Genomic DNA, 21,730 nt, shown 5'->3' with positions numbered 1-21,730 from the left:
ATGCAGGCTGTAGCTAAGTAGGTGGCAGGCTGCAGATAGGTAGCTAAGTGGCAGGCAGGGGTGGGAACAGCTTACCTTGGTTCTGGACGGCGCGAGTTCCCTCCTAACACTTCCCGCCCGTCACAGCGTCTAACAAAGGGGCGGGGTGCGTGGTGACGTCACCGGCATCCCCGCCCCTTTGTTTACACGGCGGGCGGGAAATGCCAGTGACCGCTGTGTACGGATAGAATCAGCGGAGTGGGGAGCGCTCTCTCTCCCCGCTCCGCTGATTCTGTCAGTGTACAGCGGTCGGCGCGGGCCACAAAATATTGCACTGAGGGCCGCAAATGGCCCGCGGGCCACAAGTTTGAGACCCCTGATCTAAGGGGTCGAATCGAGATCGCAATCTTTTTACGATTTATTGTGCAGCTCTACTTGGCATGTAAAAGGTTTTGTCAATGTCTTATAGTTATTTTTTTATTAAGCTTGTCTATTTTAGAAATATGCCTACTTATTGGAAAATAAATTATTGGGAAATAAATAATAATTCACTTTTTGAATATGCGTACCATAGGTGTTTTTATTAAATGCTAATATATTATAGGAAATTTTTTTTTAGTTTTTACTTTTAGATGAATATCAGTAAGTTTCTTAGAACACCTATTTTTTAGCCCCCTTTATCATCAATAGAGAAAAGAGATTGCACAGTGCCTGGTAATAGTCGATCAACCCCACCTTAAGGTCTACTTATTTGCTACTATGCTAATTTGTGCTGTGCTCATTACATTGATCAATATGTAAATGAGATGTTACATATTTGCTCTTTAAATTGCATATTGTCTGTAAATTATCTACAGAAATTTTCATGACCGGCTGATGTTTTGAATTTGCGTTCATGTGTAAATTTGCCCAGTTTGATAAATCTGGCCCTAAGTGAACCAGGGCCCATTCAACGCTTCTTGTAGCTTGCATTTAAAATACCATTTTTGACCCAGTTTTGACCCAGTTGGGCTTGTTCATATTTGACCTAAACAGTGGTTGAATCATTTCAGCATTTTTAGAGTACAGCAAGCAATTGTTTCTGAGACCAGATAGATCATCCTAAACAACCATTGCATTGTTGTTTTTTTAAGCAGGATTCAAGCCTTATCTAGTGAAAGGCGGATTATCCACTGATATTTTTGGAAATGAGCTGTTTGAGAAAAAAAGAGTGTAAAAACACAAGGCTTGGGCCAGCTAATGACCAGCTTAGACCTGCTATCGTGTTCCAAAACACAGCAATCCAACCTAAGCTGGATTTCCAGCAGGGAATCCACTTACATAGTTGAACTCTTGCAAACAATTTGAGCATAAACACAAATATGTGAAGCTGAGTGTGTCTCTTCGCCAGGAATGCATCAGCGATCACCCTAATGCCTAACCCCGCCGCTTTATTGGGTCGCTTTCACACGCAATGAACCCTGCACCTGATGAACGCGCCAATGTAGAGTAAGCAGGAATGCACATCCATTATCTGATGGAAATATTTGAGGGAATTTGGCAGATTTATTATGAGACTAATAGAACACTGTTATTGTAATTTAGGCAAATCACTGTAAACAAGCTCTAAATGGCCCTTTGTCTGCAGCTTGAGCTGGAGAAGCTCCACAGAAACTTATCTAATGTAAACCTGCAGTTTATTAGCTTCCAGGAACCAAATGAAGCTACTAGCCTTAGCACAAGGGTTGCGATACTTTAGACAGAGAAGGCAATTATTAACCAGAGGTAATGACATTTTAAGTCTTATTTCAAGAGTCTTTTTGTGTACTCTTCCCTTCCACTCCTACTTTTATGGTGTCTTCGGAGCTACACAAGGTCAGATGATGCAATAAAAAAGTCTGATGGAATCTTCTGCTGGTGGGGATTATAGGTGCACGCATGGCTGATGATGGCAGTGCAGCAGCCTCTCACTGAACTGACCCCATTATCCATGCACCAATGTATCGGAGACTGACAGCTGAAACTGAGCAAAAATAGCGCCTATATTTTCAGCATCATTTTTTCCTGCAGCTCTTCTCCTAAACATTTATTATGAAGTGCAGCTGCATAATTTTAGATGGTATTGACCGTGTCATGGAGCAGAATAGACTTTATTAAAGGGCTTCTCTATAAGATGTATTGAAATGGCGAACATTTTCACATAAATTGTTTGTGATATGGTCAATTGAATAAATCTACATCTTAAATAGATAGTTTACTCTATAACTATAGAGCTGTTATGCTGTTAGTAGGGCTGCATAATATATTGTAAAATTATAATTATCACAATCATAGTATATGCAATCGCAAACATTTGTTATAAATTACATTTATTATCCGCTTGTTATGTGTAACGTCATGCAAAGCGGCTTCCGGGTTCAAGTGTTGTATCGAACTGTATGGGGAGACTCAACAAATGATGCTAATAAACGTTTACAAATCGCTGTAATACTTTTGAAAATCACGATCGCAATATTCATCAGTTTATCTTTTTTAAGAAATTGTTAAAATATTGGTGTCTGTGATGCAGCAAGTCCAGAGACTGTTGTGTACACCATGTTATATATAACTTATATAAAACTTACTTTAATGTGTGATAGGACTAAAAAGTGGTCATAAACAAATATTTTCTTAATTCAAATGAGTAGTGGCTTGGACCTGGAAACAGTATTCCATACATCACGACTTAACAAGTGGATATGCACTGGTTGTGTATCTAAATCTGACCAAGCAGATAGGACCTTACTATTTTTATCTCCACCTCCCTAGTAGCTTCTGTGCTGCTATTGGCTGGAAAAGCCCAAAGGTGAACACGGAGCTAAAAAAAAAACACTTATGGTGGGAGTTAAGACAACAGCCAATTAGAGTAATAATATCTGCGTTCACTTATTCACACCTCGACTGTGTTTTAGTCTGAAATAAAATTAATTGAATCTGAAAAAAATATACATTAACTGTTTTTTTTAGTATCGTTACATAAATAAACCATCTAGGGCTCTATTTTAACGATCTAGTTGCAAAGTCTAAAGCGCATGATGCAATTAAGAGCATGTCCAATTTCACTTTTGGTATTTTAAGGATGGAAAAATATGGTCTGTTCCCTGATGCATGGTCTAACTGGGTTGTGCTTATTCGCTTAATGAATTAAGGATGTGTTTTGAGCATAATGTGCATTAAACCAATCAGAGTCTCATCTCACATTCCCTTTAAGAGTCAGTTGTGTCGTGCCATGGTGCATTTGATATTTACATGGCGGACTTTGTAAGTGCAAAACTTACATGCTTCACTATTGAGAAAACAGTTAAACAGACCATCTGCACACGGATAATGAACAAGTCTCCTCCATTTGGCCTCTTTACTTTCTCTTTACTTTACTTTTACTCTGTACTTTACTCTTTTACCTTCGTGGATGAAGAAACAGTGTTGTACGCACTCCACTGAAGATATCTATTAGCCTATATATTTAATTTTGTTTGTTAAGTGCAAAGGTTTTTTTCAAAACTATTTCTAAATTTAGTTATAATTTCCAGCAAACTAACAAATGAACAATAATAAGTAAGTGTAGTCAAAAAAGATGAGTTAGGTATATCCAAGCACACGTCTTATGCCCTATATGGTCCAAAACCTGACAGGTGGACAAATCTAAGCTTGTTTTTAATAATAATAATAATAATAATAATAATAATAATAATAATAATAATAATAATAATAATATACAAAAGCAAATTGTCATGAATAAACTGAAAAAAGCCCCCTTAGATGAAGAAGGCATAGAGGCAGTGTTGTTTTGTAGAAAATGTATTTTTAAAAATATTTTAATTCTTTAATTCCTTTTCATTTGTAAATATATTTGCGTATTGCCAAACATCCTGTGTGTATTAAGCAATGTGTATGGGTCATGTAAGGCTCACAACTAACACGCTCTGCGTTGGACTTTAGACCTGCTTTCAGATGGTCAATTGCACAGTCTATTTTAGTTCCTCAAAATAGCAACGCACCAACAATACGCCTAAACATACCTTCTTTCTAGACTGGAACACCCATGACTCCACAAAACAGGACAAATGGATTCGCTATTTAAACAACGTGGTGTAAAATGGAAAAATTTGTGTTGCGTTTGTCTGAAAATAGCAACAAATTGCGCCAAATACATCTTGCACCTTATTGCGCCGGGTTGATGATGAAGCCTTTAAAAACAAATCAAATAAAATCGCTCTTTACATTGTAAGTTATGTCATGATCACAATACTCAACAACAATATTGCATATTTAACCAGTATCGTGCAGCCTGAGCTGTTGATGTACACCCCCTTAGTCCACCCAAGATGTACAGGTAAATTAGTTCAGGTAAATTAATTTTTTTGTATTACTCTCAGCTAGTAGCTGTGAATCACAATCAACAGTCTTTACTGTTGAAAAAGGTGACCTACATATTGGGTGTCCTAAGGGTAAATTGGGGGGTAAACTATGCTTTAAAACATTGCAGGAAATCATTTTCTGCTCTTTTATTTTTTTTTCTCTTTTTGTTTCCTTTCACTTATTTCCTCAAAAAACTTGCTGACTTTCATACATGCTTTTGTGTTTTATTGATTCATCCCTCTCACAGAACCAGTCTATACAAATATGAATTGTGTTTACAAATTTGATCCTAAAGAATGAAACTTATTTAACATTTAAATATACATAATATATACTTTCATTTTTAATGTTAAAAAAGGTCCAAAAATCTTTTCATTTTGCTTTATTTATAGGTAAGTGGTAAATGAAAAATATGAAGATATTTTCCAGATATGTATTTAGGATGCATGAAAGAGTTTAAAAATATGAAAAATATAAACTGTAAATGTTTTAATAATTGTGATAAAACTGATTTTATTTATTTATTTATTATTATTATTATTTTTTTATTGTTGTTGTTGTTGTTGTTGTTATTATTATCGTTATTGTTGTTATCAAAATCACTAACTAAGAATATTGATATTTTAATAAGAAGAATTTCTGAAGGATTGTCAGATTAAATACTAGATGAAGGCTTCAGCTTTACATTAAAGGAACAAATTATACTGTGTATAAATAAATTTACTGTGGCAGTTCCTTCTGCTGTGGTGACCCCTAATAAATTAATAGAATAAGCCCAAGGAAAGTGCGTAAGTGAGTGAGTGTATTTATTATTTTTTAACTCAAATAAATGCAACCATGGTGAGAGCAAGAGACTTAATATAAAGATGTTTTCCAACAATCAATTGGCTATGAATGCAGTGCCTGGAACATTTTTAATTTTGTACGTGTCTTTCACCATTTTTTTCCATGGTCAAAATTAATTTGGCCTAAATGTTTATAATGCATCTAGAAAACTATTAGCATTTCCATTCATGTCAGTGGCAGATCTGACTCTTCCCAATTTACCACAAAGTTTCTGTCACTTTAAGTCATTGATCTCTGCTGTCTGCCCACTCTCTCTCATACTGAAATGCACAGACACACCTGTGCCCACCTCAAGCACACAAATGCAGGGCTACGCGTACATAAACCAAAACAGAAACACTAACTCAACACGATAAACATCACACACACACACACCAAAAGACCATGACACTCACACACACATACAGCATTATCAACACTATAGGGATTCACTCGGCCCTGTCCATTATGCCCCTCTTCTCCGGCACCATGTCTTCATTGACCTTCTCAAGCTGTTCGTTGGACTTTCACGTTCTTATTGACCCGCAGGCTGTCTGCCACTGACTGTCAGCATGAATTTGTCATCAGCAGTGGACATCAGTGAGCAATCCGACGATTACTCACTGGCCCTGCGCGCCTTTTCTTCCTCACAGGCATGATATCATCTCCACAGCGCAACGTCGCTCTTTTGTCAGTCTGCTGCTAGCAAACAGGCCCACATTGGCCTGTTAGATGGTCAATAAGTGGTGTATGACAAACTGAATGTCTGATAAGTGTTTTTTTAGCACTTTTATTATGCTTTTTTTACATTATGTGTAAGTTAAATGTAAAAGGCAAGTCAAGATCATTCTTAATACATTACTGTGGCTACAATCTGCACAATTTAGAATCCAGGGGTGGGCAATGTTGACCAGTTTGGCATCGTGCAATGGCATCGTCGTCCTATAGGTGGGGGTGGTTGTTGTTAAATTTCAATTAATTTAAAATGAATTAATTCATTTTAGCATACCATTTTCACTACCTGGCCCACATGGTCTTTGCTTTATAACCAAACCATAAATAAATAAAGTTACAAATTAACACCTGTCAATCACTTATTTCCGCAGGACTCTGGCATGAATAGGGGTCTGTGTCATTCTAATGGCTTTTTCCCACAGCTAGTGTAGGAGAAGAAAGTCCGTTTGAAGTTCACTGTAATATGTATTGTGATTGATGATAACTTCCTAATTTTACTATTATTATGAGGAAATGATTACCAGTAAAGATGCTAGGGCTTGACTGTTTTGGTCGCATATGCACCCGAAATTTTATCTATGGGACCTAAAAATATATTTTGAAGCATTTTTGCGAGTGCATAAATTTTCATTGTTTTAACTGCAAAATCCTCACCGCATGCCCGGATTTGGGAGACATTTATGCTGAATGCATCTTTACACCTAAAAACGCCAAACGCCGCACTCAGGAACAGATTAAAACAGTTGTTATGTGAACTTGCTGAAGTAAAAAAAAGCCTGCAATGCTTGCCCTGCCTTTGTGCTCTTCTTATTGGCCCACTGCTCTAGCACTAAACGCGAATGGATTGGTTAATATCAGCTGTCAATCACTGAGTCAATGCCTTCTGCCTTCAGATGACAGGAGCTACATCGCGAAAATGTGAAGCGCTGAAGATGAGAGAATGAAAATAACACTGACAGATTTTTTTTTAGAAACCACCAAAAGTTACTAATAATGGCACATCTTATTAGTGATCATGTGCTGACTGTTAATCAACTATTTACACTTTTCCAAGAGTGCATAGGGGTTATGTAAAATTTTATGTAAAAATTAACACAGCTCATGACAAGGCCATTATTAATATTAAGATGACATGCAAGTAATAAGTTATTTATCAATATAAATGTAGGACGGGGCGATAGATCGCGATGCCGGCTCAGCATCGTGAAGTTTGTTGGCCATCGGCGATGGACCCAACCCTGTACATTTCTTTGGTGATAGATATTTGATGGAAAATTTTAGTTTTAAGAAATACACATTTCTAACTTAATGTTTTAAGTAAGTTTAATTGATACAGGTACAAATACATTTAATTAAGTAATTATAGAGAAAATGTGAGCAAATACAGATTAAATTTTGCTTTGTAGCTAATTCTAATTTGGAAGCACCTATTTGTCTGCTTTCCCTGTTAAATAATAACTAAAAAAGAACAAAATTATAGGAAAATCTATGTAAAAAAAACCTCTGTAAAAGACCTCCAAAACAAATGTAGGCAGCTTTAAATTAGCATAATATGGACAATTTAAGTTTGTGGCTATTTTAAGCAGTGGATGAGCTAATGCTGTAAATGTTTATCCAAAATAAGCCCCTGTGAGGCTCTGCTACAATCCATAAATATGCATATGAAATGAAAGCCTTACAAGATGAAAGCTGACACCTTAAAGTAATAGACTACCCGGAGAGTATTATTGTAGTGAATCACTGAGATGAACAAGATTGAAGCTTTGAAGGCTGTGCTGTGTTTTAACAACTCAATTTTTTTTCTCTCTCTTCACTGTGTCTATTACAGGTTGCCGCTGTTCAGATGTGTGACGTGGTAAATGAGATTGAGCTGGCAAGAGCGAGGTGTGAGAATAAAACAGCAGGAAATGTCACATCAGGTAATTTTCAAGAAACAATGTTGCTTTGTGCCATTTTCATAGTCATTAAACAATTTTGCATTGATGAGGAAAAATGGATGTTAACTGTAGATCACAGAGATATGAGATTTGGTGCAGAAACAGGATATTTTGTTGCAGTTCTAAATAAAAAAAAAAAAACAGAGTAAAAAAATAGCAAAAATGTACTGTATATACTGTAAACGTGTTTTTTATGTTGTGCATCTATTGCACAAAGTCTTTTGCATAATTCTATTTTCCCTATTTATTTTTAGTAATTAATATTTACATAACAAATTACATGGGCGATGCAGTGGCAGAGTTTGTAGTGCTGTTGCCACGCAGCAAGAAGGTCACTGATTCGAGTCTCTGCTGGGTCAGTTGGTGTTTCTGTGTGGAGTTTGCATGTTCTCCCTGTGTTCGCGTGGGTTTCCTCCGGGTGCTCTGGTTTCCCCCACAGTCCAAAGACATGCGGTACAGGTGAATTGGGTAGGCTAAATTGTCCGTAGTGTATTGGTGTGAATGAGTGTGTGTGGATGTTTCCCAGAGATGGGTTGCGGCTGAAAGGGCATTCGCTGTGTAAAAATGTGCTGGATAAGTTGGCAGTTCATTCCGCTGTGGCGACCCCAGATTAATAAAGGGACTAAGCCGAAAAGAAAATGAATGAATGAATGAATGAACAAATTACACTATTTGACCGTAAAAAGTTTATTTGTATAGGATGAGTACAAAAATTGCATTAAACCAGCAGTGGCGCAGTAGGTAGTGCTCACGCCCCACAGCAAGAAGGTCGCTGGGTCGCTGGTTCGAACCTCGGCTCAGTTGGCGTTTCTGTGTGGAGTTTGCATGTTCTCCCTGCCTTCGCGTGGGATTCCTCCGGGTGCTCCGGTTTCCCCCACAGTCCAAAGACATGCGGTACAGGTGGATTGGGTAGGCTAAATTGTCCGTAGTGAATGTGTGTGTGGATGTTTCCCAGAGATGGATTGCGGCTGGAAGAGCATCTGCTGCGTAAAAACTTGCTGGATAAGTTGGTGGTTCATTCCGCTATGGCGACCCTGGATTAATACAGGGACTAAGCCGACATGAAAAGGAATGAATGAGTATTTAAGTATCATTGCAGATTGTTTTAAAGAGCCCATATTATACATGAAATAGGGTCATATCTTGGTTGTAAGGGTCTCCAACAACAGTCTAATATGCATGCAAGGTCAAAAAACACTTTCGTGGTCTTATAATCTGCATTTATTTTTACCTAATTATCCCAGCGACTCCTTTATGAATCGTCCAGTGATTCATTTGTTCCCAAACCCCTCCTTAGCGCGGAGCTAATCTGCGCTGATTGGACCGATGACAGTCTGTCGCGATTGGTCGACTGCCTTCAGTCAGAGAATGAAATGCCCAATAGCTAATCAGCAATATAAAAAGTAATCACAGTTCATACACGCTCGATAGTGTAGGCGTGGATTTTAGCTGCCACACACACACAAAAACACACACACACACCTCCGGACGATAACGCTCCCGCTTCCGCCCGCACCCGCCAGGTTTTAGCCTGAGAACTCGCCCTGTTTTCTGCCCGCCGCGCCCGATCCCGCTAGAGCGGAGGAGAACACAACCAAAAATCACTCAGCTATACAGTCCAGACAGCCAAGCTGTCTGTATAAACACACACACACAGCACCAAGCACACAAAGCTCGCTCTCTCTCTCTCATACGCGCGCGTGCGCACTAACACACATACACACAAGCACCAAGTAGACACATCTTTCTCATTCGCATAGCAATATCCGTGATATTGCTAGACAGCCCGCTCCCATCCCAAATTAAACCCGTTACCGACCGCTCCCGCGATTTATTCAGAAATTTATTCCCGCGCCGCAGAAATCTGCCGCGGGAACAGCCGCGGGAATGCAGACCTCTACCATGGAGCTCCGTAAACAAACAGCACGCATCGCGTTTTTAACGTGACTTTGCACGCGATAAGAGAATATAGCCAGTTAACCTGATACAGTACACACGGTTACAAGTAACAAATCACAACTAAATACATTTGCAAGCTAGAGTCAACGAGGCAACAACTTTAATCGCACGTACTTACACTTGAGAAATGGAAGAAACCCATCCTGACGTCCATCAGTAAGTTACTCTTTACTGATCCTTCCTTTAACAAACGCAGATGAAGTATTCTGTGTAGCATGTAGCTTCCAGAAGTTTCCAGTAGTTTCCAACTGCTTGGTCATAATGCTGATGTTTCAACTTTGGGTAGACCCTCGTTAATATCCATCTGCAGTGTGACTTCAATCGACCGGCATGCTTGTGTGCGTGTGTTTGTGGGTGTGTGTGGGTGTGTGTGACTGGGTTTCTGCGTCAGAGGGCAGGGCCTCAGGTTTGAAATCTCCCGGGTTTGCGCGTGCACGTGAATAACTTGGTTTCGTTCGTACGTCATGGTAAAGCACCTAATTCGGTATCAAGGCGACTCGTTTGAAGCACTATGAGTCGACTCTTTTATAGATGAATCAACCGTTTTAAACACTGTATTCTTACAGATTTAAGCCTTAGCTGGATACTTCACTTCACTTAGAGCTGTGTTACACACTACATGGAGGGGAATTTTCAAAAACCCATAATATGGGCTCTTTAATATGCCCACCTATACAACAGGTATATTGTTCTGTCTGGTTCTTGAATCTGATTGTCTGATAGCTGTGCGATATTGTGCAAATAACAGCATTGGTACAGCCTCTTAAACCTTTACCCTTGTGTATTATTCCGCCCACATACAGCTAAAAGCAGAGAACACTACCGTTTGACAAATATTGCAGATTTTGGGCTACATGCAGTTTATTTATAAGGATAGTGCCTATTTTAAAACATTTCTAATTTCTGAGAGACAGCTTGTCGACGGCCATTAGCCTGTATTTCAGTTGAGCAAAGACGATTAATGTTGTTCATCCACAAGATGGCAACAGAGACTGCATAATAAGCCCTTAGAGGTTAAAAACAGTGTAATTTCTAACTACAGCTGATCAAATCATTATTAAACTTGTAAGTTCTAAGTCGATCATTCACTTTTGTATGTTGTAGTGCTGAGTTTATACCATACGATTGTAGTGTATTAAGTGTGAGATGGGACTTATATTAGTATTTTGTGTTCATCACTCTTTGTATAGCATCTGTTTGTTTCTAATGCGTCTCCTGTTTTCGTTACTGCAGACTAGTTCAGTAAAAAAATGAAGAAATGTGTATATGCTTGGTGTTTTCCTCTTCACAAACACAACAACATATTGGTAGTGGTTGTGTTGCTTTGGCTTTTTCGGGGAAAATTATTGTGATATCCTGATTGCAGCAGAGAAATACTGGGAAATCTCTGTAGACTGATGCCATTTCATGCGGTTCAGCCTTATAATCTTGAGATGTTAGAAAAATCAGTTTTGTATGTTTGTATGTATGTATGTATGTATGTATGTATGTATGTATGTATGTATGTATGTATGTATGTATGTATGATTTATATAATCATATATATATGATTTAATAAATAATTAATTAATTAATAATTTAATAAATAATAAATTTGTATTTAAACTAATTTGGTTTTGGCACTGTAATATATCAAGTTAAACTAAATGAAAGAAATATATTTTAGCAACTAGCTCAAATAAAAATTTTATAATAAAAAAGATTATTAATAGTTTGAAATAATTATTAATATTTTTATTTCTCTCAAAATTCATTTTGAGTAACAAAAAATAAATTATTTTAACTTTAAAACCTCTTCTACAATGTAGTTTTAACCCATCCTTTGCAAATAAGCGGCTAATAAATTGTATTATTTTATTATTTAAACATTTGTTACATATCAATATAATTATGTATACATTTAACATTAATTTATATGATATAATAATTAAATCTTTAGAAAAATATTGCTTCATCTAATAGGGGTAAATTTGAATAATAATGATTCATTCATTTTTTTCCTTTCGGCCTAGTCCCTTTAGTAATCCGGGGTCACCACAGCAGAATGAACCGCCAACTTATCCAGCATATGTTTTATGCAGCAGATGCCCTTCCAGCTGCAACCCATCACTGGGAAACATCCATACCCACTGATTCACACACATACACTATGGCCAATTTAGGTGACTCAATTTACCTGTACCACATGTCTTTGGATTTGTGGGGGAAACCGAGGCACCCGAAGGAATCCTACGCAAACACGGGGAGGACATGCAAACTCCACACAGAAATGCCAACTGACTCAGCCGGGGCTCAAACTAGCGACCTTCTTAGTGTGAGGCGATTGTGCTACCCACTGCGTAGCCGTGCTGCCCCTTGAATAATAATAATAAATTTAAAAATAATTGTGGTCAGAGGCTGATTACCATCATTCTCATCAATGAGATGCTTTATGCACAGTTTAGATTTTCAGCAAAGGACAGATGGACCGCTATAAAGATCTCCACAATTATCCAGATGTTCCTTTGAGGAATGAAGCAGGCTTTCCTCCACTGACTCATTCTTCAGGTTGACGAGGTGAACTGGCAATCAGGCATGAAAGATGATTTTTTTTTTTGAAGTGGAAGGCAGCTGTAAAAGTCAGACCCCCATCCTGGATGGAGAGTGGATGAATGAAAGGATCTGCAGTGCCCACAAGCAATTCATGTAACTGTTTGAAGTGAAAGCCCCGTTGTGTCCATATGTATTGGTCTAAGTTAGACATGAGAGTTAAAAAAAAAAGCTCCAACTTTGGGTCTTTTGAAGTAATATGGGCCGGCTTTTTGTATCTTAGATATCTGTTGGGCTGGATAGACCATTGATACCACAGAAACCACTTCTTTATCAACTAAATAAGTAAAGTTATAAACATTGTATAACTGTAGGAAATAAATACCACAGCAACAAAACACAACATAACATTGAAAATCCTCAAACACTCTAAAAATAAGACATTATGTACTAATATGAATTTTATGTACTCTGATTTTCATTCATGTTCATTTGAATCTTGTGTGTTTTATTGTTAACTGACATGCCGGTAAAATTAATGTACCAGTATATTTTCGCTTCGTCCTTTCTAGCCATATTGCGCATGTCTTTGGACTGTGGGGGGAAAACAGAGGACCTGGATGAAAGCCATGCAAACACGGGGAGAACATGCAAATTCTACACAGAAATGCCAATTGGCCCAGCCGGGATTTAAACCAGTGACTTTCTTGATGTGAGGCGACAATACTAACCACTGTGCCACCATGCAATCTATCTTATATATAATAATATATATTGAATCTACTGGGAATTTTAAAATGGTTCTTGTAATTCTTTAAAAGTCTGCTAAGAGATTTTATTGGTTATTGTGGTCTACAACAACTTAAACCAAGTTCAACTGAGACTGCCTTCGTTTTTGTTACTGGAGCTCTTCAATGCAGTGAGATCTTGGATCTGTCTGCTGCTTTCACGTGGTTTAGCACCAGATCCAGCGGTCAATCCTCAACAAATATTTTTTCAAAGACTTTGCTCCAGTGGGTTAAGTCTTATCTGTGAGGTAAATCCTACACGGTGAACTGGAGAGGTGAGAAGTCTAAGTTGCAACATGGGCTCAGTGCTCAGCCCTCTTCTCTTCTCATCACTGGATCCATCATTCAGAGAGATGGTTTTTCCTGACACTACAGTGCTATAGCAAACAGAGGCTATGTTTCAACCCACCTATTTATATGTGCATTTTGGAAAATCACCTGAATGAGCATATATTTGAAAATAGACATAAAAAATGTATGCGCACAACTGAGTTGGATAACTTTTTATCTGCTAAGAAAAATGTGCATCAACTTGAGTATGCGTTTCAAAAAGTAATGTAATATTATTTTTGGGTGTGATGGGTGTGATGTGATGACATTATTTGATAAACCAGCAGACAGATCACATTGTAAAATATCTGAAATGTTGTTTTGGTCAGTCGTTAGCACTGTCTCCTCATAGCAAGAAGGTCACTGTTTCAAGTCTCTGCTGGGTCAGTTGGCATTTCTGTGTGGAGTTTGGATGTTCTCCCCTTGTTTGCGTGGGTTTCCACTGGGTCCTTAGATTTCCCCCACAGTCCAAAGACATGCACTATAGGTGAATTGAATAAACTAAATTGGCTGTAGTGTGAGTGTGATGTTGTTTTAGTAATTCACCTGATTTGCTGCACTCCCAAAGAATGGTCTTTTGCATCCAAAAGTCACAGCGCAAGACATTTATTATTTATATTAAATAGTGACTTCTCCTACCACAGCAAATTCCAATTTTCCTTTAGATTTTTGGGGCTAGTTTATCACGAAGGAACATTTTTGTTGTCTTTGACTCATTGGAATGTTTTATGTAATTATTACAGTTTTGTATAAGTCTGTTTTGCATATTTGGTTGGGAACATAGTTAATGTTTGCTAATAAAAACAGTTACTAGCTTTACACCCCTAAACTCACTGCTTCAAATGATTTTTTTTCCTCCAGAAGCTTGTATTTTGCAAGTAAACAGCACATTGTGGTACCATCCAAAACTTACTTTGTCTGTTTCATGTTGATGGAATGCAAGTTAACAACACAGCTAAAGATACAGCTAAAAAGTGATCTTTCTTTCTAAAGAGTCCACTTTTTTTTACTTGCACCTTCTGTTAGACCTTCTGTCTATTTTTTTATATCATGCTATGCTGATGACTTCTGTTCTTACGCAGTATAGGTGTCATTTAATAAGCACAAATTTACAGAGCAAGCAGACTTGCTGCAAACTCAAACATCAAAAATGAAACGTGTGACTGATTTACACGGCTAGATGAGCTGTAATGGTAATGGTAGATATTTTTTGTAATGCATTTATGTCATGTTCAGAATACACTGTAATTTAGTTTGTTATGATAGTCAGATTATGCAATTTGGACTCGTATACTTGTCATTGGCCGACATGACAAACTGCTTTGTTTTTTGAACAGGCATCAGTTGATGTTTTTAATGCCATGCCTGATGTCATTGAGAAAGCAGAAATAGCTACTGATGTCCACAAACAAGATCATAAATAAAACTTGAGCAAATAAGGTAAAGACAAGAATATAACTCTACAAATCCTTCAATCAAGGTATAAATCCATCTAGCAGCAGCCTTTCTATGGCCATGTTTGAAGCTGTGCTCAGATGGTTGAGCAAAAATGATACAAAAGCTGTCTGTACGAAATACTGCATTGAACATGCTAGTTTGTGAAATATCCTTAAAGCACTGTTAGTGGTCGTTCAATATTCCACAAAATTTGAGAGAAATCAATTCTTGCTTCCTGACTCTTGTTGATGTTTACGATTCACAACAACAACATACGTACGATTCTGTTGAATTTAGTATGAACATTAGTATAATGATCACAGAGGACAGTTTACAAAACCACATCCGTCTAATGGTGCAAGCAACTGATGCTTTATGTAAAAATGCCTGTGAACGCACTGCTGAACACATCCTGATGAGTTTCAGAACATCAGGATGCAATCACAAGAGTTTCCTCAATCACCTGATGTAAACACTGAGTTTATGAGACACAGATCACCATTTTTTAAATCGCATCAAATGAGTTTTTCTGTAGAGAAAATACATTTAACAAGTCATTTGAAGTAGAACTAAACCTGTATTGTTTTTATTTTGTCTGTGGATTTAGTAGTCAAGGCTTCTACTCTTTCCCCAGTCAGTGTGTTCAACTATAAAATGTTTTAAGTAGATGGACTCACATTTTATTTATCAGATTTCAATTTAAACCGCAGTCCTCCGATGGCTGAATTTACATGTCTACAGTCTGACCCAGCCTCACATATATTATATAGCAAGTATCTGAAAGAGGTGGATTTTTAAACAGTCCACTTGGTTCTGGAACATTCCTCTGTAGCTTGAAGAGGACGAGTAAGATAAACTGGCTGTCAGTTTTTCACATTCACAGTCAACAGGCAGCTCATCTCGCCTCATGAACCTGACGGATGCATTCTGGGGCATGAGGAGCCTCGTAAATATTCAGAATATTACGGCTAAAGCAATAAGCTGATAGCGTATCTCAGTTTATTGTGCTCACAGGTGTCCAACTGAAGGATGAGGGAAGCGAGAGTTTTAGAGTCCTTGAGTTAGTTTTAAACAACCCCACCAGATAAATGACACACTAGTGAAAATAAAATGTACTGTTGAAATTATTACAGTGGACAAATTGATATTTTGCTAGACCACTGGACATGCAAATCTACCTAATGATAAATGGATGTTTTTGTGCTGTTAACACAGCAATTATTGCAAATAAATGACATGCACTTTGAAACATTCACTATTTAGTAGCATTTTCTGTTATTTTACAGACATATTTTTCTATATATTATTTCTTATATATTATTTTAAACTTTTAAAGTGTCAGAAGTTATTTATTAAACCGTAGATTTAAATTTTCAACATCAAAAGTCGACAGAGCTGAGATCAACATGCCATAATGCAATTCACTACCGTAAATAAATCAAAAACACACAAAATACAAAAACTGTTCATCGGCCACTTTATTAGGTACACATGTCCAACTGCTCATTAACGCAAATTTCTAAACAGCCAATACTATATCAGCGACTCAATGCATTTAGGCACGTAGACATACTCAAGCCAATCTGCTGCAGTTCAAACCAAGTATCAAAATGGGCATGAAAGGTGATTTAAGTGACTTTGAACTTGGCATGGTTGTTGGTGCCAGATAGTCTGGTTTGAGTGTTTCAGAAACTGCTGATATACTGGGATTTTCACGCACAGCCATCTCTAGGATTACAGAGAATGGTCCGAAAAAGAGAAAATTCCCTGTGAGGGGCAGTTCTGTGGGCGCAAATGCCTTGTTGATGCCAGAGGTCAGAGGAGAATGGCCAGACTGGTTCCAGCTGATAGAAAGGCAACAGTAACTCAGATAACTACTCGTTACAACTGAGGTATGGAGAAGAGCATCTCTGAATGCACAACACGTACAACCTTGAGGCAGATGGGCTACAGCAGCAGAAGACCACACCAGACGACATTCCTGTCAGCTAAGAAAACTGAAGCTATGATTCACACAGGTTCAATCAAAATTGGACAACAGAAGATTGGAAAAACATTGCCTGGTTTGATGAGTCTCGATTTCTGCTGTGAAATTCGGATGATAGGGTCAAGATTTGGTGTCAACAGCATGAAAGCATACAATCAAAAATATATTTTTTTTGCTCGTTCAAACTGAGCTGAAACAAGAAAATTCTTGAGATTTCAATCCACATAAATTTGTTCAAACTGTTAAGTTATCTTAATCAATTTGTGTTGGAACAACATGAATGAATTGTGTGGAACCCTGCTATTTACAGTGTATATCCATCCGGCCTTGTATCATTGGTTCAGGCTGGTGGTGGTGTAAGGGTTTGGGGGATTTTTTCCCACTGAGTGTATATAGTGGGTAAAATAAATATTGAAAATTTCACAATTTATGCATATAAATATATTTAATTTTTTTTAAAAAGGAACAAAAATTAGTTATGGGTAATAAAATTGGAATGACAAAGTGAAAGTACTGAACTATAATGCTTTAATAGTTAATGCTTTGTAATGCTTTATATTTGTGTCCTGTTAAAGGCCTATATTGAGTTAATGCTGTTATTCTCTATTCTTTTGTCAGGCTGCAAAGGGATGTGGGATATTATTGCTTGCTGGCCATCAGCCAAAATTGGGGAACACGTGGTTATTCCCTGTCCAAATTACTTCAGACACTTCTCTGATCAACATGAGGGTAAGTTGAAATCGCCATCACAAACCTTTGATGAACTTCAAGGCTTTAAGCAACACATATAACTCTTCAAAAAAGTGCAAAGTGTCTTCTGTCGTCATGTCAGCTGCTGTCAAGTTGCTTTAAAACTAAAAGTTTAGAAGCACTTTAGTGTCTGAAGTTCAGGAGAAAATCTGAAACTCCCACATACTTGCTGGTGTAGATTCTTTGATATCAGACTTCTCAAGGCAAAGTGGCGTGCTAGGGGAAATGATCATTAAAAAATCAGCCCAAGCCAAGACACTGCAGGTGAATAGGGTAATGTAATTATCTAATAATTATCACCATACTTTCCTATAGTTGATTGATTAAATTAAGAATCACAATGTTTTCATACTACAAATTTGTTATAATTGAATGTGCAAATAAAGCATTGTTCATTAATTTTGCAGTAATTTGCATAGAGTACTTGAACAAGAAAAATGATTGTTGAGTGAAGTCAGGTTCATGATTATTTATTTTATTTGACATATTAAAGTCAAAGCTTTACAGAGAAGGTTTTAGGAATCTTTTTAATACTTCATACTTAAAAAAATACTGCGAACACATAAACTGTATAAAAGCAAGAATATTATAATGTATGAACATACTGGTTCCATTAGTAAAAGCTAAAATAAAATAAAATAAAATAAAATAAAATAAAATAAAATAAAATAAAATAAAATAAAATTAAATTAAATTAAATTAAATTAAATTAAATTAATAAATAAAAAATAAAAAAATAAAAATAAAAAAATAAAATAATAAAATCTAATAAAATAACCCAAAACTCTAAATTGAAAAGTGAAAAGTGAAAAAAAATAAATAAAAAAAATAATATATATATAAAAATAATGGTCCAAAGTTCAACAAAATTAATAAAATTTGTATAATGTTATCACAGCCGTTATTTTTATGGGTATATTAATGCAGTTGAGCCAGTGACTGGGGTTATACTTTACATACAGAAGTGTTGCTTTGAGGGAACTGAACTGGTAATCCATCAGGCGCCAGTCAAACTCATTGATTGAGTGTGTGCTGCTGTTACTCAGACTTGTTTATCTGATAATTCTGTCTCAGCCACATTACAACACAAACTATTAATTAAACTCATTAAAAGTCTGGCAGCATACCAAGTTCAACTGATTTGCAATACATTGGGGTTGTATTTTAAATTTAGTCTCACTTTGACATTAGAAACACAGTTAACAGAATATTGCTTCATTTAATACAAATATCCAATAATCAAGTTTAAACAACACATTACACTTTACGATTATCTTTATTTTTACTGTAATATACATTAAACAGAAATTAACACTTGTTAATATTAGCAAATGAATAAATAAACATGATATATCAGCTATTTTAAGTTAATATTTATAACATATGATTTTGTAATTTTTTGTAAATTATTTTTTTCTTTTATAAGTTGACTCTGCCATTAAAATGTTTCTTTTTGCAAATTAATAATGAAAACAGAATAGTTTCTTAAAAGTTTAAGACACCCTGGAGTACTTAAAATGTTTTTAACAGATTTGTGTGTGTTGAGCATCAGTTAAGACAACATTAGCACCTGTCAGCTTGAAATGTGGGGAAAACTGGATAATTTTGAGCTTTTGTCAGCTAATTTCATCTTCCGGGTTAAAAAATTTTTTGTGGCAGCATTAAAATTGGTGACGTAACGCGAATCTGTTAGTGGAGTGATGCCACGATGCTTTATTATTATTATTCATAGCAGAGTTTTCTTGTCCTATGAAAATACCTTGCTTCTTAGTTATTCATGAGAGCAAGACAGACCTGCCAAACTGTGAGACCCAATGACTCAATCAGTTACGGCACGGTTCGTTTGGGTTTGTTTCCACAGTACATGGGTTTGTTGCATGTTTTTCCTCACGATTCTGTCAGGCCCGATACAGTAAAGCTGTTGGTTTGCAGTAAGCATTTTTGTCGAGAAAGCTGTACAAGAATTGGAGACTCTTTTATCAGTTGAGTTTGTTACAATTCAGACACATTGCTTATATACGTGCTGCCATCTTCACTCATGTTTAAAATCGTCCAGATTGATGGCAGGGTTAATGGTTGGAATAGACAGGGCAAGAGACCTGCTGCACTGCTATCCACTACGTCTGCATTTAAACCCGGGTATTGAGGAAGAAAGAATCCTTCTCATTTATAGTGCTTATATAAACATGATTATTTTTATAATAATATAACAAATCGTGGTTTTGTGTATATGAAAATACAAATAACAAATGTGGCAGAAGATTAAATTACTTACTGTTTCTTTGCATTTGATTTTTGTAAACTAAAAAATCATGGGTCCCCTCATGGTTTGTGTCTCATTTTGTGTGCCAACTGACAATTGCCATGCCCACTCCTTCCTCTGTTCACAGAGCTCCACGCCCATCTCAGAGCATTTTTCTTTTTTAAATTCTGAGGTAGACTTGAACCGAAAGAGGTAGGTTTCTTGGCTCTTTAATGGACATGGATGACAAATCATACTTGGAAACCCAAAAAATGCCACACGTGAATAGGTAAAACTGGCTGACACGACGTTACATATTAAACGATCTGCTTGTCTGTTGTATATCTGAAAAGAGTTCTTAGAAGCTTTGTTTGGTCTGCGAAAAGTCAATTATGTACTGTATAGCACAGTATCATTAAAGCATTATGATATCAGACAATGAAGATATAGTAAATATTTCCCTTTGTGTGCATTCAGCAATTGACTCTAGAAGGAACTAAATTAAATGGGCTACTTTTAATTCCATTTGTGCAGTTGTCATTGGGCTAGTTAATTTTTGTGGACCTGGCAACCCTGCCTTAGATTGAATGATTTAATACTTCCTTTTTTAGTAAAGTATCCCTTTTATTATCTTTGTTAATACTAGAATAAATGTACTACTTAATGGTATGATCAAATGTTAAGTCTTATTGTCTATAATGTCTTTATGACATGTTATCTATACAACTTTGTTCAAACTGTCTTCTATGCTGATTTAAAAATAATGATTGCACTGTGCTGCAAGCAGTTTATTATAATCTATAGTTAAGGTTTAAAAGTAATTTGCGTTAAGAGCCCTTAGAATCACACTGAAATGTAAATATTTCTCAACTTTAGATTAACTTTTGAATACACTAATGTAGGTAGTTATAATCAGAGTCTGCAATGCTGTATTAGGTTTGCAAAAATGTGCATCACATAAAGTTTACAAGGAAACCAAAATCAATTCCATTTACAGTATTGAAATGACAACCTCTGTCTCGTAGGATGTAAAGCGTTTCTGCATTAATGAAAAAGAGCACATCTTGTTTGAGGAGTTCAGGTTTTAAATTATTTTCAACAGGCAATCCTATTCAACGCTTGAAGAATGAACGGCTGCGAGAATGTAGGTAGAATTCAGCAGCTTTTCTTTGAAATGTCCTTTTCCATTTCTCTTTCAACAGCTCGTTCACGCAGCAGGTACAGCGGTAATGAAATGTGATGATTCTGGTCATAGTCGACTCAAGCTCCAATGTCTGAAAAGAACTTGTTTTTTTGCACAGAGCTGCTGTCTAAGAGTTTTCACATCATTGACATTTTTACGCTAAAGGAACATTGAGAGATAGGTGAATGAGAGTGCTGAGAAGATGAAGACTAAGTTCTGATGACTCAGAGTGCTTTCACAACTGTGAATCGATTCATTTGTTCCGAAACAGGGATTGAAATTGTTACTTTTTGTTCTTGGTGCGGTTCGCTTTCACACGGCAAAGTTTTAAACAGATCAAAATAGCTAAAACAAGTCACGTCTGAGTAAACTTTCCTCACAATGGTCAGAATTTCACAGTTTAATTTGCAGAGTCCCGCTCAGCTGTCAGGGGGGGTGGTGGGTTGTTGGTGTTTGACAGGGAGTGCGCGATGTGTCTGAAGAGCGAGGAGGGATGTAGTGGGGAGGAGCATCCAGGAGTCTCTGTGCATTTGCAGGAGAGTCCTGAAATTCCAGGAGACTTGGGATGTCTGGAATGACCTCCCGCCCTACTCATAATTCTCTCTTCATATAGCTGAATGCCTATTACATATCCATAAACCACTGTGATATAGCCGGGCTTAGATTGTATTG

The 21,730-nt window shown here is 36.8% G+C and overlaps 1 protein-coding gene across 4 annotated transcripts in view; it reads left to right on the top strand.

Annotated features, from left to right (window-relative positions):
• The window catches only part of vipr1b (vasoactive intestinal peptide receptor 1b), a 104,889-nt gene that overhangs the window by 21,679 nt on the left and 61,480 nt on the right, over window positions 1-21,730 (top strand). For all 4 annotated transcript variants that reach the window (XM_073940350.1, XM_073940349.1, NM_001013353.1 and 1 more), the window contains 2 exon segments: window positions 7,745-7,835; window positions 17,502-17,612. In XM_073940350.1, the coding sequence (XP_073796451.1) occupies window positions 7,745-7,835; window positions 17,502-17,612 (202 nt within the window).

The sequence above is a fragment of the Danio rerio genome, chromosome 24, assembly GCF_049306965.1.
Source record: "Danio rerio strain Tuebingen ecotype United States chromosome 24, GRCz12tu, whole genome shotgun sequence".
Taxonomy (NCBI): Eukaryota; Metazoa; Chordata; class Actinopteri; order Cypriniformes; family Danionidae; genus Danio; species Danio rerio.
Note: the sequence above shows the minus strand (reverse complement) of the source record. Positions and strands in the feature narration are given on the sequence as shown.